Raw genomic sequence first — 25,500 nt, 5'->3', positions numbered from 1 at the left:
TCTAGGATAGTGACACGCATGTGCCCCGAGACCAAAACTGAGTGGATTGATCGGTGGCCTTATCTGAACCCTAACACAAGCAGAGATCAATAAGGTGAGGGATGGTTGCTTTATTTTAATTGTTTATTTTAATAGAATTGCTCACATGAGTAGATTCTTATATGTTTAATTATACCATTCACACAATGATGATGGTATGCTATCATATTTTACATTTTAAAATTTTGATATAAATTGTTATGGAATTGTATTATGGGATCCGGTGTGGCCAAGGTGGTACCAGTACCGTGATCCCTGTGTGCTTGGTTGTATGTATGAGACCAAATCCGACATGGCCGAGGTGGTACCGGTGCCGTGATTGTCATATGTACGTTGCATTCATGCATTGATTATGTGCATTAGATTTAGTTGTAGTCGCGGGTTACACTTTGTGGCCGAGGTCTCGCCATTGTCGTGTACCCCGGGACTGTATTTGGAAATGGATACACTTCGTGGCCTATGATTAGTACCAGTGTTGCATAGTCCATACTCAACTGTGATGTGCATGCTAAATTAGGTTAATGGTCTCAGATTTCACTTTATAGCCGATGTGTTACTGGTATTGTGTACCCGGGACTATATTTGGAGATGGATTACACTTTAAGGCCGAGGTCTTACTAGTATCGTGTAATTTATACTAACTATATCATTAAGAAGGCATGTAGCATAGATGTGGTTAGGTATCACTCCCTATGCTATGAACCCTTGCCAACAAGGGTAAAGTTGTTGGATAACCCATTGTGGTATGTTCGATGTGCCTTTCCAGAATGCCACTACCGTGGTACGATGTGATTGTTGCCAAAGGCGGGAACTTGTCAGGAGTGGCTGATGACTGGTACCAGTGCCATGACATCCAGGAGGGGGTTATCAGGGATTTGCTGGGTGACCCATAGACACATACGGGGACTAGCAGGCTTCTATTCACGGCTAGGGTTATATCCTTGCGTAGTCGATGGCGGTTCCGAGACGAAAGATATAGCCTAATGTGCCGTAGTAGCATTTACCAGACTTAGTTGTATTGTCACGTGGGTAATAAAATAAATGAATTGGATCACGAGCATCATGGACTATGTGTTTAATTTTTCCTAACATGCATCATAAATTATTATTACGAATATCTTATTGGATATGCTAGAACCCCACTCCTCACTGAGCGAGTTGAAAAGCTCACCCCACGTATACACACTTTTTAGATGATGATGCAGGTACGGTCGTGCCTATGGCTAGTGATTCTCTTTCCTCCAGACCCGAGTACGGAGTGAGTGACTGGTGGATACCGGACGCGGAGGAGCATGGCTAGGACTGCGCTTGTGACTTTTGCGCATACGCAGTGCCATGAGGTGTTCGGTGTATTTTTGATTATGCTAATACAAGTCTGTGAATATTATGTTTTAAACTTGATACATGTAAGTCTTTAAGGATTGTAAACAGAATAACTTGGTTATAGATATTATGTTTATCATTAGATAATCTCCCCATTTATTTCTAATGATTCCGCTATTATACTCTGATTCCGCTGTTTATGGTTGGTTTGTGATGTGAGATTGTGAAATGTTAAGGTACTACTATCAAAGATCTTGGTAGGTTCGTAAGATAGGTACGTGTCTACTCACACTGCCAGTATTCCAAATGGTAAGTTGGGTCTACTAAAAGTGGGGTGTGACAGCTATAGTGTCAGAGCATGAAGCTCTACCTTAACTCACAATCTCGACCAAACCAGCACTTGGGAAAATTATGATATAAATAAAAATCTTAAGACAATAATGATAGATTGCACAATTAGGAGACAAGCATAAGTGTTAAAGGCGTTTCATTATAATAGAGAACTTGAATACAAAACTTACACTTTTCATAAGAAAATAAAGTACTGAAAAGCAGGAAATCCTAACTAGCCTAAGTCTAGAAAATTAAACAACTAAAGAAAATGATAGAAAGTAAAAAGTTCAACTAAAACTTAAAATATCAAACTCAAATAAAATATGGAAGGGAAAATCCTAAAAACTACAGTGGCAAACATGCCACTACTCTTACTGCTACTACTGTTGGCTCTGTCCTTAGCCCTGAGCCTGGTTCGGACCATCCATTTCTAGAGGAGGCACCAAAATACCAAGATGGAAGACCATCGCCTGCATCTGTGCCTCTAGGGAGGCCACTCTATTGTCCATAAGACAATAGGTCCTGTCTATGCTCTCGAGGTGGCCATCCATGCATATCAACAGTGATGTGGTGGTATCTAGGCATGCCATAACATCATTGAAACTATAAGGTCTCGCACCCCTAGTGCCCAAGGAAGTGGAGGCAACCCTAGAACCCATAGCCTATGGATCAGGTGGTGGAGAACCACCAACCCCAGTAGCTCCTTCCCCTGCACCACCAGCACCTCCACCAACATCATGGGCACTGCCACCCTCCACCTCCATAGGCTGATGAACTGCCTCTAGATTAGGTGTCACCTCCCTCATGTTTAGGGTCATCTTCCTCAGGGAGTCTTGGTTGAAATCTGTGACCTCATCACCTAAGCATGCTTCTCCCTCCAAATCCACCCCAAAGCGAAGGAAGATGCCCATCAGTATCCTCCCATAGCTTAGGTTCCCAACTCAACGATCCTGCCCCTTAGACCGAGTTACCATGGTCCACATCAGGAGGTAAAGAATACGTATCTACTCCCCTATGTATACACAGTAGGTCACATAGGTGTGCAGTGCGGATACCTCATCGTAGGGTCCACAAGTGGGGAGAACATTCAACTAGACCGCACGACATACAGCTTTAGGAGTGGCAAAATAGTTGACTGAGTGGTTCCATCCCCTAGCCTCCTTGGTGAGCATGTCATTTATCTCCTACAAGGTGTCTGGACTCTAGAAGTCATAGGCTGGAGTCCGAGGCGGGCAGTACACCAATTCGTTGGCATTATCAACCATCAAAATGTTGGCCAACTGCCTCATATCAAAGGAGATCACTACCCCCTTCATGTAGGAGGTGATCTGCATCTCTTCGGTATCCCGGTTCACAAATTGTAGGTTGGAGTAGAACAACCTGACCAATATTGGGTAGTAGTACTTGTTGGGTTCCAAGATGCAATACCACCTGACCGCCTCAAACTATTGACAGAGACAGAATGCACGAAAGTCTGTTGTCCTCACATAGACTCTCGGGTCCACATTGGGCCCTCGAAGAGTTCCCAACGATCTTGCTCAGCCACAGAGCGAAACAGGATTAGATTGAACTAAGAGGCAACGTCTTGCTTCTCTTGTTCAATGGCATGTTGGGTACGTACACGGCATCCAAACATCATTGCAATATGATTCCTAAGGATTCAAGAATGTAAACCTAGTTCAATGGCTGAATATAAAGCTCACAGAGAAGAAAATCACAAAACTAGGTTATAAAGAGGAGAAATGTACCTTTGATGCATATGCGGCATCAATCGATCGCAAAATAGCGAGAGGGATGTGGGGAATGGGTTGAAAAACTCTCCTTGGCCGTTTCCACACCTTTTCTACAAGTTAGAATAGGGTTTTGTACAATAAAACCCAAACCCGAGCCTATTTTTAGTCGTTTTGGAACCACCGAAAATAAGCCATCGGATCCACTAGACCTGCTTCCGGTGCCTATTTTCAGTGAGTTGAAAAGTCCTAGTTAGCTTTTTGTTTTATTCACCAGAAATAACTGTGATACCCTACTCTTTAAACCTAGTCTAATTACACGGTTGACCCGGTTTAACCATGCAGGACCCGAACCAGAGAGGGTTAAGGCGGGTTCCTTATGGACCATGATGGCAAGGGTGACTTTGAACACAGGTTGGCCAGACAAGTCTGAGTCAGTGCCAAAGGAGACGGGTGTACCCAAGCCGTGCATATGCACGTATCATAAGGCCATGTACGGGTAATGCTGGTATGTAGCCGTATCCTAAAGTGCATACATATAATATACCTTGTGCCGAGAGTGAGATACATGCCAAGAGTCAAATTCCATCAAAATCCCACTTGTTGGCTAATTGTCAGCCCTTAGGTGGGTGGTCATAGGTGGGCGCATCCGCCCACCTGAGTGACCCACCCATGTGGTTACTAGATATTTTAAAGTATAAATAGCATTTATTGTGTTTTTCATTTTCTCATTATTACACTAAAGAGTTAGTGAGAAGAGTAAAGAGGAGAGAGAAAAGAAGGAAGAAAAGAGAATGAAGAAGAAGAAAGGGGAAGGAATAGAAGGAAGGAATGACTTTGAGCGATGCCAAGGTTTGATCTTCCCATTACGACGCCAGAAGAGTGATCCCCAACACGAGATCTACGATTGGAGGTGAGCAAAGGCTATGCTTTTTAAACTTTCACCAAACCCAAGTAAAACCCTTGATTTGGGTAGAGTTCCTTGAGATCTTGTAAATCCCACTTGATATTTAATAGATGGTCTATGTGTTGATTTTGAAGGATTTGAAGAAGTGTTTACAAGATTTGAGAAGCATTGGTGATTTCTTGAGCTAAGAATTGATTTTGGGGTTTTGAAAGAGTTCTTGAGCAAAGAAGGTAAGATGGCTTTTCAATCCTTAAATCTAACTTAGATCTAGGTTAGAATCATCTTATAAGACCTTGGATGTGTGAAAAATGTGATTGGAAAAGCCCCATTTGGTTTCCCAAAGGTTGGGGAAAGTTTCAAGGAAGAAGGTAATTTTTTGCCCCCTCAGGTGGGCCGGGACCGGTGGGCCGAACAGCCCGCCTGAGAGGGCAGGCCCTCGGTTCCCATCGGTGGGCCAGGACCGACAGACCGACCAGCCCACCTGAGAAGACCGTGGGTCAGCCCACCCACCTGAGAAGACAGGTAGGCTGTCCAACCCACCCTTGTGGCCCCCAGCGTGATTTTTGTGTCCGAATGGACCCAAAACGGATGGGCAACCTTCTTTTATGATTTTAAACATGATTTAACCATCAAATATTGTTAGTTTTGACCCCAAGGTGGTGAAATGCTAACCCCATTCACTTATGATAGGTTCACTAAAATTTACGTTTCTCGCTCCGGATCTCACCTGTACCGGGCGTGAGTCTTTGTACACAACAAGTAAGTGGGGAGGGGATGTTTGGCTTTATTTTAAAGCTTGTTTTGCATCATTCAATTGTATCTAGACTAGCCATGTCATCATGCAAATTATGTGTAGATTAGTCATCCTCATATGATTATGATATGTGTGTTGTGTTTTACATTCTCAATGCTAAATGATTGATGTGCTTCTGTGATGAATGGTTGGATTACTATGCATAATGCATTATTAGATTAGATGCCATAGTCGGCTTAGAAACGAGTGCATTGGTGGCCCGTGAAATAGGATGCGGTGGTACTATGCAATCGTACTATGTCATATAGGAGCATGCAGTTTAGGATTATCATTTTCCCATGCTACGACCCTTCCCAACAGGGGTTGAGGTGTTGGGTTATCACTTGGGGGGAAGCAGTGGTCGTAATTTTTGGGTCACTGTGGCGGTTAGACATACACCCGGCTGGTCATTAGGACAGTCGACAACCTCAGTGGTATATTCAAGAGGGCCAATCGTACTGCTTTTAAATTACTGAAGTCAGCACCTTTACTTTTCTGTCATTTACTTTTATGTTAAGAGCCGGTGGTCGGCATGCTTTACTTTTCTGAGTACTCACAGTGGGCCTTTTTCAACAACCCTATGGGCGTATCGCGGGATGGAGTTCGCAGCTCGTACCCGGGGCATACGCGCACTGTGGTTGTAGTAGCACAAAACCAAAGTCTTAGTAATGTTGTTTAGGTGGATAAGATTTACAATGAATCGCATAGCATATAGTGCATATGAATGTGATTGTTGTGTGGATTGTTGTGTGGTCCTTCTTTTCACTTAGTGAGCTAGTGAGCTCATCCCACGTGCACACCTCTTTTAGATGATTTTACAGGTCACCGGCTGAAGATCAGGGGTCGGGCCCCACAGTTGAGTTTTCCGATGAGGATTGGTGGGTCTCCGAGGAGTATGGCACGGTACGGATTGCACGTGCGAAGGCTGTGCTGCGGGACCACAGTATTGATGCCGTACAGGGTTTTACTTTTTGATTCTTTTGATGACCTCTTTTTGTGTACTTGATACGTGAATTGTTATTCTTTTTGTGTAAACATCATACCTGCGGGCCCACGTGTATTTATCTATATACTACAATTTGGGTATCAAGTATATTAGGGGTATTTACAGGTAAATTAAGTCTTTCGCTGAACTTTTGAACGTTTATCTTAGATGTGTGTATGCTGTGGTTGGGTACTGTATCAGATGATCCTGGCCGGTTTGGGTTAACCGGAGTTAACCCGGTCACCGGTCCGATTTTGTGTGAATGGGGTGTGATAATAACACTGATATTTTCGGTGAACCAAACCATATTTCCGATGGAATTTTCCCCTGTTTCTGGTGGACTAAATTGGAAATAAAATATTTTTATTTTCAAATCTGATTTTATTTTTGTTACTTTAATGGTGTGTCCTTTTTGGGATACGCGTGCGATTGGATCCTAATATGTATGGACCCCACATATGCATGCCCTAACCCTAATTTTTCCTATGGTATACGTGTGGGACCCACTATGTATGCATGTGTTTCAAATTACATGCAACCTTGTATATACATGTGAACTAATCAGATTCCTCCACAGGAGTCATATCACGTCAGAACACTTGGTCCCGATCCCAATCATGCTCAACACCTCCTGCTTCCCCTACGTGGAATTGGGGTAGACCCGCAATGCACCCCCAGCTCCACCGGTATTTACAGCCCAGGATGTGGCATCCATCATGGATAACATGATACGGGGAGTTGAGGAAAGGCAAAACCAGTTTAAGGCCTAGATTGATAATAGGATCCAAGTAGCAATGGAAGCCCGTAATGCACCGCCCGCACCTCCTACTCCACCGGCACCCGTTCCAATACCCGTTGGATCAACTACCCTTCAAACATATGGTGGGCTACAAGTGCATAGGAAAGGGCATCAAAATGTGCATAGGCATCTGCAAGACCTGATGTCGGATCAAGCCCTGGCCCATGTAGAGGGCTGGATAGACTTGACAAAGATAATGGAGAAATTTCAACGGCTTAGGCCCCCATATTTCTCCAAGGTGGGCCAAGATCCATTGTATCCATCAAGGTGGATTGGTGGAATGGAGAAAGTTTTTAGACTAATGGGCTGCACTGATGAGCAGAAGATTTTGTGTGCGGGCTATCAGCTACGATGAGGCTAATGATTGGTGGAGTGCTACTGAGCCCATTCAGAAGGAAAGTAACCCGAACCCTACTTGGGCAGACTTCAAAGGGGCTTTCTTTGAGAATTATTTTCCAGAAAGCTTTCAGGATAGGAGAGAGAGTGAGTTCTCTCAGTTAGTTCAAGGTTCCCGGTCTGTGCTCGAGTATCAGCAATGTTTTGAGGAGCTATTCCATTATGCTCCTGAGCATCTCAGAGGCGATAGAGCCAAAGCAAAGAAGTTTGAGAAAGGGTTGAGGCTAGGTATTGAGTCAACCATTGTTGGATTGAAACTGCAGACTTATGCCGAGGTGGTCCAGGTGGCCAAGTCTATTGAAGACCGACATAAAGATAATTTCATAGCCCAACAAGGAATGGGAAAGAGGTTAATGGGGTCTACTAATTCCAGAGGAGGTAACAAGCCCTTCCGAGTGCCTTATATCAACCCAACTCCGGTGCAATTCAGGAAGCCTAAAGCTAGTCAGACTTCCCAGTCCTCCCAATCTAGTACTGTATCTCAGTTTACGGGATCGAGCCCAAGGTGCTTTCATTGTGATCAACCGAGCCATATGGGGAGGACATGCCACTACCAGAGGTCATGTGATGCACCATATACTATGCCACCTAGGCCCCAACAGAAATATGCAGCCCCTAGACCAGCACAGCCCCCACAGGTTAGTGACCACAAGGCAGAGTATTTGCTATAACTATAAAAGATGCTGAGGTTGCCCCCAATGTAGTGATAGGTATATTATTGATATCATTATTACCTGCACATGTGTTATTTGACTCAGGAGCCTCGCATTCGTTTATGTCATCGGCATTTACGAAGAAGATGAAAATTCCACCTAAGGGACTAACTCAATGTTTGGCTGTGAGCACCCCTACAGGGAGTGTAGGAGCGTTGAACTATGTTTATGAGCCTTGTCTAGTGACCATAGGTGGGCATGAGTTGAATGCTTACTTGATCAAGTTGGATATGACCGACTTAGACGTGATTTTAAGAATGGACTAGTTGTTCGCATACAGAGCCAGTGTGCTATGTGCAAAGAAGACTATCATTTTTAGACCCCATGATGATGATGAGTTTGTGTTCCAAGGGGATAAGCCCAAGAGACCCAAGAATGATATCATATCGGCACTCCAGATGAAGAAGCTACTGGATAAGGGATGTCAAGGCTGCTTAGCATCTGTGATAGATACTGAGATAGAGATTAGGCCATTGACCAAGCTTGATGTGGTAAGGGAAATTCTAGATGTATTCCCGGATGACTTGACAGGTTTGCCCCTGGACCGAGAGACAGAGTTTGCTATAGACCTACTCCCCGGCTCGGCACCAGTGTCAAAAGTCCCATACCGCATGGCCCCCACAAAATTAAAGGAATTACAGGTGCAACTTCAGGACCTTCTAAAGAAGGGATTCCTTAGACCTAGTGTGTCTCCATGGGGAGCACCAGTGTTGTTCATCAAGAATAAAGGCGGAAGTATGAAATTGTGCATTGATTATTGGGAGCTTAATAAGCTAGCCATCAAGAACGGGTATCCTTTTTCAAGGATAGATGATTTATTTAATCAGTTGCAAGGTACTAAGGTATTTTCCAAGATCGACCTTAGATCGGGCTACCACCAGCTTAGGATCAAGGATAGTGATGTCAGTAAGATAGCCTTCAGATCAAGATATTGACATTATGAGTTCTTGGTGATGTCATTTGGGTTGACTAATGCACCAACTGCATTTATGGACTTGATGAACTGGGTATTCCAGGATGTCTTAGACAAGTTTGTGATTGTGTTCATTGATGAAATTTTGGTCTACCCAAGAGTGCAAAGGAACATGCGGTTCACCTGAGGTTAGTATTGCAACGCCTGAGAAAGAAACAACTCTATGCCAAATTCAGCAAGTGCGAATTTTGGTTATCACAGGTGGCATTCCTAGGCCACATTATTTTAGACAAGGGTATAGAGGTTGACCCACGCAAGGTGAAAGCAGTTCTAGAATGAGATACTCCCACGAGCGAAGCAGACATATGTAGTTTTTTGGGATTGGTCGGTTACTATAGGAGGTTTATAGAGAACTTCTCCCACATTGCTATCCCGATGACTCGACTCACACGAAAGGGTGTGAAATTTGAGTGGTCCGATACTTGTGAGAAGAGTTTCAAGGCACTAAGGACAAGGTTGGTATCAGCTCCAGTTTTGACTATTTCGATCGGTATAGGTGGTATGGTTGTATATAGTGATGCCTCTAAGATAGGATTGGGTTGTGTGTTGATGCAACACGGGAAAGTCATTGCTTATGCATTCCTTCAGTTGAAAGATTATGAGAAGAACTTCCCCACCCATGATTTAGAGTTGGCAGCTATGATTTTTGAACTGAAAATCTAGAGACACTACCTGTATAGTGAGAAGAGTGAGATCTTCAATGACCATAAGAGCCTCAAGTACTTCTTCACCCAAAAGGAGCTTAACATGAGACAGAGGTATTGGTTGGAGTTGATGAAGGACTATGATTGTACTATCCACTATCACCCAGGAAAGGCCAATATGGTAGTTGATGCACTTAATCAGAAATCCCAATCACTGACTCTTGCATCACTGACCACCAATGAGCATCTCATAGAAGAGGCTAGGAAACTAGACTTGGAGCTATTAGTGGAAGGTGTCACTTTGCCACTATCAGCATTGGTGGTACAACCTAGTCTGATGGATAGGATCACTGCAACTCAGGTTACTGATGCAGAGTTGCAGAAGCTGATAGCAGAATGCCAGGAAGGAACCCAAAAGGACCTGGATTTCTTTGTAACTGAAAGTAGAATTTTCAAGTTCAAAGGGAGGTGTGTGCCTAGTGATGGTAAATTGAGAGACACAGTTTTGAGAGAGGCACATAGCTCTCCATACTCCATTCACCCCGGTAGCACTAAAATGTACAAGGACCTCAAAGGCTCCTACTGGTGGAAAGGAATGAAGAATGATGTGGCCATACATGTGTCTAGATGCCTCACATGCCAGCAAGTCAAGGCTGAAAGGCAAAGGCCCCATGGGTTATTACAGTCCCTACCTATTCCGGAGTGGAAATGGGAGAATATTAACATGGACTTCGTCACAAGCCTACCCCGCACACAGAAGGTCATGAATGCCATATGGGTAGTTGTGGACCGCTTGACCAAGGCAGCTCACTTTATCCCAATTAAGATCACATTTTTTATGGACAAGTTGGCCAAGTTGTATGTTGATAACATCATCAGGTTGCATGGTGTACCATTTAGTATCATCTCTGATCGAGATCCCAGGTTCACTTCTAAGTTCTGGACATGTGTACAGAAATCAATGGGCACACAACTGAATTTCAGTATAGTCTTTCACCCTCAGACCAATGGCCAGTCGAAAGGGACTATCTAAACATTGGAGGACCTACTTCGAGCATGTGCCTTAGATATGAGTTATAGTTGGGATGAGCACATTTTCCTTATTGAGTTCTCCTACAATAATAGTTATCAGGCCACCATCGGAATGTCCCCATTTGAGATGTATGGCAGGAAGTGCCAGACTCCACTCTATTGGGATGAGGTTAGTGAACGGCATATTTTGGGTCCAGACTTGATACAGGCTACCAGTGAGAAGGTGAATGTGATCAGAGAAAGGATCAAGGTAGCTTAGTCCAGGAAAAAAAGCTATGCAGATGTCAGAAGGAAACATCTGAAGTTTGGCGTTGGAGACAAGATGTTCTTACGGATCTCCCCAGTAAAAGGGGTGATGCAGTTTAGCAAGAAAGGAAAGCTTACTCTGAGATTTATGGGACCGTATGATATACTGGAGAGGATCGGACTGGTATCTTATCGGATAGCTTTACCACTAGAGTTGGAGGTACATATGATGTCTTATATGTTTCTATATTGAAGAATAACATTCCCGACCTCACTCACGTCTTAACTTACATACCCCGTGAGTTGGACGAAGATTTTGCATATGTGGAGTATCTAGAGAAGATTGTTGATCAGAAGGAGCATGTTCTCTGCAGCCGCACCATTTCCTTCATCAAGGTAAAATGGATGAACCACCCAGAATAAGAAGCATCTTGAAAGCAGGAAGATGAGATGCTAAAGTAGTATCCTGGATTGTTTGATTTGCCAGGTATGTTTAATTTCGAGGATGAAATTCTTGTAAGGTGGGGGGAATGTTACACCCGTGTCCTGACTCAGTCTAATTTGAACTATTGTGATAGATCTCAGACCAGAGATCGGAAGCACAGTCGGGTTTTGGCTCACGACTGCCCATTTTCGAAGGGGGAGAGATGACCCCAAGTGTTCGTGCTTTGCATGTCAATCTAATTGGAGGGGATTCGTACCTTCCGATCCCAGATGGTAAGTGACTCGACTCCTCAAATACGAATCCTGACACATATCGATGTTGTCAAAAAGCCTTGAACATGGCCAAGGGCAACCACCCATGCGAGACCAAGTGTAGGACAGCAAGCTGTCTTCACCACCGGAAACAAGCCACTAGAAGCATTGGGCCTGAATCTGGTGGGCTGTTTTCGGTGAGCCAGTAAGCTGGTGTCAAGGTTTCGATGCCCATGGGTCCCACCACTCGCATCGTACACAGTCTTGGATGATCCCAAATCATCCTCCACATCTTCTTCATGATGTGAGCACATTACGGACCAAAGTAGTAGGGTTCTCGGGCTCCGAAAGTCGTATTAACCTGATCAGTCTGAATAGGGTCCAACCAAACGGACCCTAAGGTCCACTTTAACTCATAAGTTAGAAATGATGAATTCATTTCCTCATTTCTTCTTTACCCAAAATGTAAGAGAGGAGAGGAAGGAAGAAAAGAAGAAGAAGGGGGAAGGGGTTTACCTTGGTGCCAACTGCCGCCTAGTTGCTAGAATCGCTACCGGAGGTAAGTACAACCTCCCATACCACTCTTTCTCTTCATTTTGACCTAGATTAAGCTAGGGTTGAATGGAATCTTAGTGTACAATCCATGTTGGGTTTGAGGAATGCATATTCTACCCTCCCAGTGTTGTTACCAAGCTTGAACCAAACCTGGTGAGCTCCGACAACATGTGTTGCCAACTGACCAACTAGCGTTTCGATCGTTCGATCGATGTATCTCCCAAACGGCTTGGTAGAATCAGGATTTTATTGGCTTAGAATGATGCTAAGAACATTCCCTACAAACTCTATGGAACAAATCCGGGTGATCGGGCCCGATCCAAAAAGCCCCAAATTGGCTGGACACTTCTGTACCACCACCGGAAGCAAGCCACCGAATCCACTGGGCCTACTTCCAGTGGCATATTTCCAGTGGATCACAGAGACTTGTGAGCTCTCTATCACTTCCAGCAGAAATAGCACTAATATTTTTGGTGGAAATAACCTGTTTCCAGTGGGTGTTTTCGATGACATTACTGTCACTGGGAAACCTTGACTTTACCTTTTGGGGGTCACCCAAGTGGGCCTCTCCCGATCTTTTCGACACGTACTGATGTATGATTGCCCTTGTGTCTAGGATAGTGACGCGCACATGCCCCGAGACCAAAATTGAGTGGATTGATCGGTGGCCTTATCTGAACCCTAACACAAGCAGAGATCAACAAGGTGAGGGATGGTTGTTTTTTTTTAGTTGTTTATTTTAATAGAATTTCTCACATGCGTAGATTCTTATATGTTTAATTATACCATTAATATAATGATGATGGTATGATATCATATGTTACATTTTAAAATTTTGATTTGAATTGTTATGGAATTGTATGACAGGATCAAGAGTGGCTGAGGTGGTACCGGTACCATGATCCCCGTGTGTTTGGTTGTATGTATGAGATGGAATCCGACGTGGTCGAGGTGGTACCAGTGTCGTGATTGTTGTATATATGTTGCATTCATGCATTGATTATGTACATTAGAGTTAGTTATAGTCATGGGTTACACTTTATAGCCGAGGTCTCATCGGTACCGTGTAACCCGGGACTACATTTGAAAATGGATACGCTTCATGGCCGATGATTGGTACCGGTGTTGCGTAGTCCATATGCAACTGTGATATACATGCTAGATTAGGTAAACGGTCTCAGGTTTCACTTTGTGGCCAATGTGTTACCGGTATAGTATACCCGGGACTGTATTTGGAGATGGATTACACTTTGTGGCGAGGTCTTGCCGATATCGTGTAATTCATACTAACTATATCATTATGAAGGCATGTAGCATATATGTGGTTAGGTATCACTCCCTATGCTACGAACCCTTTCTAATAGGGGTAAAGGTGTTAGATAATCCATTGTGGTATGTTTGATGTGCCTTTCTGGAATGCCATACCCGCGATACGATATGATTGTTGCCGAAGGCGGGAACTTGTCAGGCATGGTCGATGATTGGTACCAGTGCCATGACAGCCAAGAGAAAATTATCAGGAGTTTGTTGGGTGACCCATGGATACATACGGGGACCAGCAGGCTTCTATTCACAACTAGGGTTTGTATCCTTGCATAGTCGATGGAGATTCCGAGACGAAGGATACAGTCTAATGTGTCGTAGTAGAATTTACCAGACTTAGTTGTATTATTAGGTGGATAATAAAATAAATGAACTGCATCATGAGCATCATAGACTATGTATTTAATTTCCACTAACATGCATCATAAATTATTATTCTCAATGTCTTATTGGATGTGCTTGAACCCCACCCCTCACTGAGCGAGTTGGAAAGCTCACCCCATGTATACACACTTTTTAGATGATGATGTAGGTACGATCGTGCCTATGGCTAGTGATTCTCTTTCCTCTGGACCTGAGTACGGAGTGAGTGACTGGTGGATGCCGGACCCAGGACTATGCTTGTGACTTTTCTGCATATGTAGTGCCATGAGGTGTTCGGCGTGTTTTTGATTATGTTGATATAGTTCTGTAAATATTATGTTTTAAACTTGATATATGTAAGTCTTGGAGGATTGTAAATAGGATAACTTGGTTATTGATATTATGTTAGTGAATTCCCCTCCTCAGGTGATAAGCCTAGATATACTACCTACCTAAGATCTACTTCTCATTGGGATACCTGTCGAAATGCCTTTATGCGAGCTAAACGGCGTATTGTAGAAGGATCTGTAACAAGCTCTAACGGCTCTGGTGAAGAGGATGGCGGTAACTCTGAAGACGTGACTAAGGCATAGCTATCGTAACTGAAGTATCTTCAACCTGAGGAGCGTAGCAACCATGGTGGAAATAGTTGCTGAGGTCTCAAAGATGTCTTGGAATTAAAGGTGCCTTGGCGCCAAGAAATGAACATCTGTAGACATGTAGTCTAGCCACAGGATCAAAACACAACTATCCTTTTTCTTTTTTACCAATTTTTTAAATACACTTGATCTGACCAGTAGGATGTTGGGAGGTGGTTGAAGCAATAAGACACTCTCGCCTCACTGACACCAAAACTTTTGACTGACAAAAAGACAAACTCAGCGGCTGGTACCCAACAAAGTTCAGCCACGTCATTGTCTAAGGCCTATGGGAACGTACTCTATACGAACTCCTCAATTGAGAGTATTGAACCCCAAGTTATTGATGTGGAGGAACCGGTTATCCATCATGATATGACGCCAGCTGGTCCATCCCCCAATGGCGGGAGGATCCAACGGATGTCTATACCACAGTTTGAGCGAGACTCGGGAGTCATCTAAGCAGTTCTAAAAGCCCTACTGAAAGGGGGTGCCCTCTCTGAGACTTCCTAGGTCCTAGTTTCAGCTTGATAGACTCAAAAATGACTTAACTGAATTATCGAGATCCGACCCATCATCAATTTCCTTTCCCCTTCGTTCATTCTCGAAAGGTCTTGACGATACCCTTCTTCCGAACTGCCTAGGCCTAGCCCAGTCATAGGATCATATGAGAACATCGTGCAGATGCTCAGGTACCGTAGGCTGGCTGGTAAAATAACCTTGAAGTTGATGAGATAACTAGGTTTTTCTAGTCTTGCCAAGAGCGTTGTACGCAAGCCATTGTTGCTCGGATTGGAGAGCTCATCCGGGAAGAGAGTTTGAGTATGTGGCTTGACTGACTCCAAGGTGACTCAAGTCTCGATTGAGCAGTCATTTTTCATAGTCACGAGTCCTGCTTTAGCACCGTTTCACATTTGCAACTGTAGAGGATGATTTGTGACCTTCCAATTTTCCGGTGAAATCGGGGTGGGTGAACCCTCATGAGAGAAAGAAAAAAGATGCATCCATATCTAGGCAAATTCAGTGTCTTGTGGATGCTCTCTATGAGGTAATTAGACGCGCCCCTTGGGGGATCTATTGGGTCTTTATAAGGACTCAATCAAAGGGCACAAACAAATGAAGAGAGAGCTTGTTGTTTTCTGAGGTTGGGTTTTGAGAGTAGGATACACACGTCTTCTTGCTGGATGCTTTTGATCAATAGAACAGGAAGAGGAATAACTAGTTCGGATGGAATCGAATGATTACGAGATACAAAATTAAAAGCATGATTAACGTGCTTTGGAATAAATCAAAGTTGGAGAAATTCACACATGGTTAAGGAAGGTGCAGATGAAAAGCCCATTCTTTATTGAGGGGCAAAAGCCCTCCTTACCTTAGTTCTTTATAAGATTTTGGATAATAGAAATAAACAATCTGTGATTGCCTCACTAAAAATAAAAATACATAGAAAAAAGGCGCATGCAGGAGACGTAGAAGGTGTGGACCCCGGAACCCATTGAATCCGGGGTTCCGCCTCGAAGTAGCTATGCAGGGCTCTTGCTTTACCTATAAAAAACAAACAAGAGCTATCCATTTTTCTTCTCTTTTTGGAGCTGGAAAGCTCCGGTAAAAGAGCGTACCAAAAAGAGCGTTTCCATATAGGGTGCTTCCCCTGCCGCCTTCCGAAAGACGCTATTGGCTTTTATCCCGCCGATGCGGGAATACGACAGACTTGCTCATATTGGGACAAGACAACTTCTGGGAACACATACAGAGCTTTCAACTGCCTTTCATAGTCTTGAGTGGCGAATCAATTCTGAAGTCAGTTGCTTGAACCAGTTCTCGAATGTATTTCAAGGCTGAGGGGGGAGAAGTTGATCCCAGGATGCATGGACTATCTATTAGTTGGTTTCCGACTCCTAGATTGCAAGGGTAGTCAATTGAATCATGCCTTGGAAGAAGCAACTCCCTTTCATAAATAGCAAGTCGGCTGGAAAGAAGATCTCGGAACACGGTCGGCCTCTAACCCCAAACTTTAGTACCGCCAACCCAGTTGACAATCCCGTCTTTTATCCGCCTTTCCTTATTCCAGCAATGTCAATCGACAGGGAGAAATCCACTCTGTAATCCATGCTGATCCGGGAGAGGGAAATGAAAAACACATATAGACGAGTCTTTCTTCTCAATGTTGTGGAAAAGAGATGGAGGTCAGTAAAAGAGTCAAACCATACCTCATATTAGGGATACGAATGACCGGGGATGAAACCACTCAATGGGATAGCCCTTGTTCAGTTCGAGACTGAGCACCAACCCAAACAAAGAAGCTTTAAGCATATCATCTAGATCAGCACAAACTTAGATCAAATCACAAGCATGTGGCTGTACAGCAGGAAGGCCCGAATGAATTTCTTTCAAGGTGGCTCAATCCTGCACAATTGACGTGCTTCGTACCAGCTAGTACCTTATTGACTTCTGACCGCCCAGGCAATTGGTCTAACTAAGGCCGTGTCAGGGTCACAACGGATGGGATGATAACTATGATATTTATTTCTTGGTTCCGCTAGCATAACAACCTTCCTAGCAATCAACATATCGGCTTGTGACTTAACCAATCGCTCTGAGTCAATTTTAGCAATCCAACTCAAAAGTCACCGTTGTACATTCAACATTATGACTTAGGGCTCCTGTCAGCACATGCAAAGTCATCCATAGTTGCAACACTATGGCAATTTTTTTTGGCCACTTGACTCTTTCACCTTGCATACTAGTCCTTCCCTGTGTGACCGACAAACCCTAGCTGCTCAACCCTTTTCCTCCCCCACAACCCTTGCTATGCCTCTTTAGTCATCATGGCTTCCGGATCTGATTCTTAATAGGTTCGTCCATACATCTACCCCGTGGCCAATGTCGACAGACTCTGGGTGCTTTTTGCCTTGATTTGGCCTATAAAGTGGTAGGGGGGGCTTAGAACTTATGCAAAGAGTCCTGCCGAATGCGGAGCCCTTCTAATCGTTGTAAGCTTTCAGATCTCAAAGCCACAAATCCAGCTGCTATGTCGAATCTCGCCTTCAAATGTGGAGGCAAAAGCGAGAATCAATCCGATAGTGAGAACGACAACTAGAGGAGGTTTGTTTCCAGCATGCTGAAGGTCCAGGGTTTCAGAGGTCTGTGCATCAAATTGGTTCAATCTTCAAACCATCCCAACCCTACCAAAGAAAATCCTAATGTGGTGCTAGATAGTGTTCATGCCCCAGATCCTAAGCCTAGTTCTACTAAGGCTCCAGTCCCCAATGAACCCACTTCGAAAAAAGAATATCATTCAACCAGGTAACTAAATTATGCCACACTTTTGTTGCACCATAAGCAGCCAAGCATAGTGGTTCGCTCAAGCAAAGCAATGGAGTTTGCGAGACTTCAAAGCGTTCCGGTAGTGCTTAACGTGTATATTTCAAATAAATTCATTATGATTATTACAAAATGCACACACATTCTCTATATTTGACCATTTCAAAGGGACTTCCTTGACTGGAATACCATTATGCAAAGAAATCTCCATAGAATATTTTTTAATTTGGGGTGTATCTTAAGCTTTGGTAATATCTTCCACCATTTTGCAAAACCTTCAATGATGGCAGCTGGAAACAGGAACAGAGAGTTGCATATCTCCTCTACAACTAAAAATGAAATTGGCAACTATCTTAGCAGTAAGTCTACCAGTCTTAGAAATGGGACAAACCCATTGGTCTATAGAATCTTTAAGAATTGTAGAGACGATGGGGGGAAAACAACTAGCAATCAGACTTATATTACAACTGTCAATGAGCTTAGAAATTAGTGGAAGTATGAATTAAAGATGAAGTTGGGCAACTTATCCATGATTTTTGAGAGTTGCCAGAGAATAGAAGCTCCCAAAAAAGCAGCCTAGAGAGACCTCTTTTGATTGTCTACCCAAAAGTTATGGTTTATAAATCGGTGTAATGCGTATTCCACCATCACCTATTACGCATTTCGCAGCTAACGGAATTATAAATTCCCCGTGCTTTATCCTTCGCCTCTTAACCACTCCTCAGCCAACAAAATTAATCTTTGCTTCTATTACTACCAGAAACGTCTTGGAGACAGCTCAATGCGATAACCATCTGATCCATTCTTTCTCTTCCAGTGAACATGAGCACCGGACCCCTTTCAATTCCATTGGCAATCTGCCAAATACAAAGGATGTCGAGCGTCTCCATTCTCAAGCTGTCAAGAACGGTTCCGCCCAACATCGGGAAGTGGGTAATCATCTCTTGAATTTATATGTTAAATGTGCCAATTTGGACCAAGCCCAGAAGCTGTTCGACGAAATTCCCAATCGAGATGTGCGAACATGGACAATTCTGATCACTGGTTTTGCTCAGCTGGGTCCTGCTAAACTGGGGCTTGATCTCTTCTCTTGGATGCAGTATGATGGGGTTTTCCCGAATTGTTTCACTTTGACTATTGTTTTGAAGTGTTGCTCGTGTCTTAATGATCTACAAAAAGGTAAGGAAATCCATGGATGGGTACTGCGGAAAGGGGTTGGATTCGATGTTGTTTTGGAGAATGCTATGATTGATCATTATGTTAAATATGGGAACTTTAATTATGCAAGAACAATCTTTGAATCGATGCCCAACAGGGATACAGTTTCATGGAATATAATGATTGGTGCATATCTGCATAATGGAGATGTAGATAAATCACTCGAGTTATTTAGACGATTGCCTGTTAAAGATGTTGCTAGTTGGAATACGATCATAGCTGGGATGATGCAAAATGGGTACAACATGAAGGCCCTAGAGCTTCTCTATCAAATGGGAGAAGTTGGACCGCATTTTAAGAATATCACTTTCTCCATAGCTTTAGCAATATTTGCTTCTTTATCTCTGTTGGAATTAGGAAGACAAACACATGGCAAAGTACTGAGAGTTGGACTTCAGAGTGATGGGTTTATAAGGAATTCACTCATTGATATGTACTGCAAATGTGGGAAAATGGAGAAGGCGTTGGCTATCTCCAAAATAAGGCCTCAGGCTACCAATGGCATGCAAAGCTCCAATATTTCTTACGATGCTTTAACGTCAAACAGTGTTTTGTGGAGTTCAATAGTTTCTGGATATGTTCAAAATGGCAGGGTTGAAGACGCTCTCAAGCTCTTCAGAGAGATGTTACATGAAGGGGTTGAGATGGATCAATTCATTCTCACAACCATTGCTTCGGCTTGTGCTAATGCTGGAATTCTAGAGCAGGGATTACAGATTCACACCCTAATTGAGAAAAGCGGACACAAGCTTGATGTTTTCTTGGGGTCTGCAATCATCGACATGTATGCAAAATGTGGAAGCCTGGATGATGCTCTATCAATTTTCCTTCAAACAAATAATCGAAATACAGTGTTATGGACTTCTATGATATCTGGTTGTGCTTTACACGGGCAAGGGAGGGAAGCCACCCAACTTTTTGAACTGATGTTGAAGGAGGGAATTAGGCCAAATGAGGTAAGTTTTGTGGGGGTTTTATCTGGGTGTAGCCATGCAGGGCTTGTTGAAGAGGGTCATGCGTATTTTAGGTCAATGCTAGAGGACTTTGGCATTGTTCCTGGGGTTGAACATTTCACTTGTATGGTTGATCTTCTTGGTCGAGCAGGTCACCTAGATGAGGCAGAGGAGTTTATCCATAGCAATGGTATCTCCCGTATCACTTCTGTGTGGAAAGCACTCTTATCTGCTTGCCGACTTCACAAAAAATTTGTGATGGGGAAGCGGGTGTCTGACCGACTTCTTGAGCTTGAACCGTTCAGTGCAGGACCATATGTTCTGTTGTCAAATATTTGTGCAACCTCCCATAGGTGGGAGGAAGTAGCAGAAGCTAGGAGTATAATGGAACAGAGAGGCATCAAAAAGAGCCCTGGGCAATCTTGGATCCAACTGAAAAATCAACTCCATACATTTTTCATGGGAGATAGGTCTCACCCACAAGCGACAGAGATAGACTCTTACTTGGAAAGGCTAATCAGTAGATTGAAGGAGATTGGATACTCAGTTCATACGGACCTGGTAATGCACGATGTGGAGGAAGAGCAAAGGGAAATTCTTCTTGGCTTCCACAGTGAGAAACTTGCAGTAACTTATGCTCTCATGAACACTCCTTCTGGATCACTTATTCGAGTTATGAAGAACCTTCGTGTTTGTGCTGATTGTCATGCCTTCATCAAATATACTTCACAGGTTATGGGTAGGGTGATAGTTGTGAGGGACCCATATCGGTTTCATCATTTTAAGGATGGAAATTGTTCATGTGGAGATTACTGGTAAACAAAGGCAGATCATGTGATTAGTGATTTATGAGCCATTAGGGAGATATTTTGAACTCCATATTAATTGGTGGGGTTTTCCCCCACTTCTACATACATCACTCACCATATGTATAGCAGCTTAGATGGCAAAACAAACATGCCACCCTGTTTTTTGCCACCACCAATTTCTCATATAGGAAGTTCTGCTCCAGTTGCGCCTATAATTATTGAAAATGAAAACATCTTTCTTTGATTTTTGATGGAAAAGAAAAATATTTATTAACAGGTCAAAGTGCTGTAATTATTAGGGAAGAGTTCCATAATTGATAAGTGGCATTTATCTGATGAATGAAAGAGGGTTCCCATGTTGTCAAGGGATACCCATGTTCCATAACTGGTGAGTATCATTTATCTCAATATTAAGTTCACAATCACATTTAACCTCTCTCTGTCTGGAGTATCAGAGAGAAGCATTTGGGTTTCCATTTTGTTTCCTTTTTTTTTTCTTTTTTAAGTCTGTATGCCTTTCTACTTTTCCTTGTGATTTTTATTTTTTTTTTACCTGGTCTATATTTATGTGGAATCATATTATTATGTTGGCTCATGAGAAGAAAATCTGATTAGTTGTTCTATTCAATTTCATTTTCCATTCTAACCACCTGCAGAGAGAGGGAGGGAGTTGGGGTTCCATGTGAAAACAATAATCCCACATCAGAAGTGGGTAGTCCGATATGGAGACACTTAGGCACCCTCTCCTTAATAGCTAGCTTTCAAGGATGAGTTCTACACAAGTCCCTAACAAAGGGAACACTTATGGGGTAGTGGATGGTAATGTAGTTAGCCATACTTTCCATATCACTGCGTGACATACCTGAGAACCATTTGACAGGTTTCTATGTGGGTGGATTGTGGAAACTGAATAAACAGCTCTCAGGTTTAATATAAGATAAGCACATTAAAGGAACTAGTACAGACTAGAGTTTCCAAACTAGAAACAGGAAGCTATATCTCCAGCTAAGGTTAGTGCTAGTAGAAACAAATGTAAAACAGAAAAATGTAAAAGATTGATGTGAACTCATCAAGCTTACTGATCCCATGAGAAAGAAACTGACAAACTCATCCTGTCCCATGGAAAGTATTCAACTCATGATGTTCCCCTTAAAGGATACTCTTAAAAGTCATCCCTCCCCACCCAAGTTACAATCAAATGACAATGATTTAGATTTGAACTGAGATTAAATTTGAGTGGTTATTAAGTATGGCTACCTAAAATTAATTGGCTGAATCATACAAATAAATTGCAGGAAATTAATTATTAATTTTCTGATCAGATTTTTGCGATTCTATAATTGCCGCAATTAATAAGTACTTTGTGTAATTGAAGGTTGTGTCATACTATAATTGATGCAAAACTTAAGCTTTGTAATCTCCTCAAGAGGACAATCACAATTCTCCTGTCTTAATTGGCTACTAAATTGATAATTAGGACTGGACCTACACTGTGTCTGGTGAGATGGAGACACAAGCCGTAGTATGTGCATGTGCATTCCTAAGTCATCAAAAAACAATGACAAGACACAACAGGGAACCCTTTCAAACTTCCCAGAGAATCAAATCTAACTTAAATGATAAATATATATATATATATATATATTTTTTTTTAAATATATATATATATATATATTTTTTTTTTTTAAATATATATATATATATATATATTTACTTCCAAAGAACACTAGAAAAATACCTCTGCATGGATGTATTAAATCTGTTCATTTGCATCACAATATCAAAACAATCGTCTTATTAGTCCCCATCCATGCTTAACTATATTATCCTATCCTTGGAAACCAAGAAATACTCAATCCATCTGTACCTATACGTGAAATCCCTTGTGAATTACTCCAAGGTCCATATTGAGCTTCTCTTTTGAGAAGGAGTCTAAATTAAGGCTTTTTTTATTTTTTTATTTATTTTTTATTTATTTTTTATTTTTTTTTTAATTTTTTTGAGAGAGAGAAAACTTGCAAAAATGGTGGCTTACTCTGCAAGAGAGGCAAGTAAACTGAAAAGCCCACATCTCATAAGATAATTGAGAGGAGAAACCTAAATAGAGAAAGAATTCGTGGGCTTAATCTGATCACCTATGAAATGGAAGTGTAATCAGCAAAAAAGAAATTATAATTGCACAGTTCAACCAACTAACAGCTCCAACCCACTCCCTCTCACCAAACTTGGGTGGATCCTACCTTTTCATACTTAAAAATCACTCTAACTTGGTAACAAAGCCAATACATTCAATATAATAAACCATTTTGAGCTCACATTGTTCCCTTATCCACCACATCAGTTCCTCATCTTTTACATTTCTTCTTCTCTGTTCATGAATTGATGAGAAACCAAATGGAAAGGCTCGTCGTTCTCCCCTTCTCCATCGGCTGCGTCTCTGAATCAAGTGTTGCTATAGGTGCTAACTACCCCAAGAAAACAAAAGAAGAAGCTATTCCATCTGTAACAAGTATGTACACACACACACACACACTCTCTCTCTCTCTCTCTCTCTCTCTCTGTGTCCCTACTACTTCTTGTCTGTCTTATGGGATTATTAACTCTTGTAGTTGCATCCTTGTGAAGGAGGACCAGAGCTTCCAAGACCAAAGCCTAACATCTCAGCCGGGTTACAGAGGTTGATAAAGAGCTTCAAGAGCTTCTCTCAAATATTTTGTAAGTGGGTTATTTAGTAAATAAGTTATAATTGATAATTTTCCATGGGCTTGTCTTAATTTTGGCTATCAATCCAAGCTTGAATTTTTATTAATTTGATTTCTTCTTGATCTTTGAATAGTGTACAAAGATGAGGTTGAAGAGATGGAGATTGGGTTTCCCACAGATGTGAAGCATGTGACACACATAGGATGGGATAGTTCTGCAACTACCAACCCCTTGAAGGGGTGGGATAACCTTAAAGCTCCTGAAATGCTCTCCCTCCCTAATATCTCTCTAAGGCAGTTTGAGCTAGCCATGGCTGCACAGGCTGATGATCATCATGCACCACCACCTCTTGTCATTGGTTCTTCTTCTTCTGAAGTTTCATAAATTAAATGACCACTTAATAAATGATAATCAATATTGGTAATGATGATGATGTTGATGTTGTTGGGGTTGCATATAAGGAAGAAATGTGTGAAGTGTGGAGTTATTTTTTTTTGATAAATTGAAACCTTCTCTACTCCTTCCTAACTCTTGGAAACTTCCACAGACAATGACAAAGACTTTATAACCTCAGCTCTTCAACTGCTTTTTATTAATTTATGTGGCATGAATGTCAAGTAACAAAAAAAAAATTAAAGCAAAAAAATTCTGGTCTACTAGGATTTTGCATCTGGTCTACTAGGATTTTGCATCTTTCTTTCTTATTAAACAAGAGGATGGTCCAGGCAGTGGACCACCTCTTTGATATATATATATATATATATATATTAGGGTTTTACTTCTCAATAAATGGACTATTTTGTAGACCATCACTTCATTCAATAATTGGTCCAACCTAAGTGATCTTATGAGTCATAAGTTTCCATTGATCATATCATCTAAAACATCTTTGAAGATGACCGATCTCAAGCATCCTTTTGCATGATTGAAATTTGATTACTTCAAATTTTTATCCAAGCATAACTCCCAATAATGATAGGATTGGTTCTTTTACCAAAAAAAAATGGAGCGGTTCTATCTAGGGGTGTAAGTTTGGCCCTGCCAATCTAAATCAGCCCTAAGCCCGAACTTTGTCTAACCCGACCATGAGGGCCAACCCAACCCTACCCTATGTAGGGTTGGGCCGGGCCTGGGTTGAGGCATAGAAAACCCAGCCCAACCATAATCCTGATTATTATTGTGCTTTGTAGAATGTAGGTGTCTCTCCTAGTTAAGGGAGTTTCTTCTTGTTGTCATTCAGTTTCTTGGGTAACAAGAATATGATAGAGAATAGTATAATCAAAAAAGAGAGCACAAAGTCAAAGGAAAAAACGATCTCTACAACCATGAATGAGGAATGAGGAGAGGTGGGGGCTTGCAGTACTTGAGTTTCTTGATCCTTACATGTTGGAAATTAAGCATTATTGTATATCAAGATGAAATTCTAACAACAATTACTAATTGGATTATGTCTTGATATGTTGACTTTTGATGGACGGGATTAAAAAAAGAGTCACATGGAAAATTAGGGGCACATGGAATCTCCATGAAAGAATGATAAAATACCACGTTCAATATAGTTTAATAGAGGAATTCATTTTAGGGTTTTAATTAAATACCGGGTTTTAATTCATTTTAGGAATTGAAATCAGAATTGAATCGTACTTATCGGAATGTGATTCCACTAAGAAGACCAGCTAGGGTCAACCCGACCCAACCCGGCAGGAACATGAACCCAACAGGGTTGGGTTAAGGTTGGGTTGAGTTTTGGGACCTAGGATTAGATTAGGGTTTTAAGAAACCCAGCCCAACCTGGCCCTATTTCACCCCTAGATCTATCTAATGATGGTGTTCCTGACCATTAAACAATTTTTTGCATGTATAAAACCTCATTCCATGTAGAGATTACATTTAACAGTTACGCTTGATTCTTTTAATGTGAAGCAATTTTTTTTTTTCTCTTTCAATGTCCACCTGTTTAGATTGAAATGATCAAACCTTAATTCCTCAAGTTAACCAATTGATT

At 42.1% G+C, this 25,500-nt stretch overlaps 2 protein-coding genes across 2 annotated transcripts; both read left to right on the top strand.

Annotated features, from left to right (window-relative positions):
• Positions 1–18,051: 18,051 nt before the first annotated feature.
• LOC122063884 (pentatricopeptide repeat-containing protein At2g03880, mitochondrial-like) lies at positions 18,052–21,268 on the top strand. Its single transcript, XM_042627574.1, has one exon. The coding sequence runs from the start codon at positions 18,445–18,447 to the stop codon at positions 20,800–20,802; it is 2,358 nt and encodes a 785-aa protein (XP_042483508.1). The 5' UTR covers positions 18,052–18,444; the 3' UTR covers positions 20,803–21,268.
• A 1,831-nt stretch (positions 21,269–23,099) lies between these two features.
• Positions 23,100–24,024, top strand: LOC122063902 (CRIB domain-containing protein RIC4-like). Its single transcript, XM_042627591.1, has 3 exons — positions 23,100–23,301; positions 23,418–23,507; positions 23,629–24,024. The coding sequence occupies exons 1-3, from the start codon at positions 23,175–23,177 to the stop codon at positions 23,877–23,879; spliced, it is 468 nt and encodes a 155-aa protein (XP_042483525.1). The 5' UTR covers positions 23,100–23,174; the 3' UTR covers positions 23,880–24,024.
• The last annotated feature ends 1,476 nt before the right edge of the window (positions 24,025–25,500 follow it).

The sequence above is a fragment of the Macadamia integrifolia genome, unplaced genomic scaffold, assembly GCF_013358625.1.
Source record: "Macadamia integrifolia cultivar HAES 741 unplaced genomic scaffold, SCU_Mint_v3 scaffold149, whole genome shotgun sequence".
Taxonomy (NCBI): domain Eukaryota; kingdom Viridiplantae; phylum Streptophyta; class Magnoliopsida; order Proteales; family Proteaceae; genus Macadamia; species Macadamia integrifolia.
This window is presented reverse-complemented; position numbering and strand designations above follow the sequence as displayed.

Coding starts and splice junctions, on each gene's coding strand:
- LOC122063884 (XM_042627574.1), top strand. CDS start 18,445: ATGCGTATTCCACCATCACCTATTACGCATTTCGCAGCTAACGGAATT.
- LOC122063902 (XM_042627591.1), top strand. CDS start 23,175: ATGAGAAACCAAATGGAAAGGCTCGTCGTTCTCCCCTTCTCCATCGGC. Junction 23,302..23,417: donor AGCTATTCCATCTGTAACAA/GTATGTACACAC, acceptor ATCCTTGTGAAG/GAGGACCAGAGCTTCCAAGA. Junction 23,508..23,628: donor GAGCTTCTCTCAAATATTTT/GTAAGTGGGTTA, acceptor ATCTTTGAATAG/TGTACAAAGATGAGGTTGAA.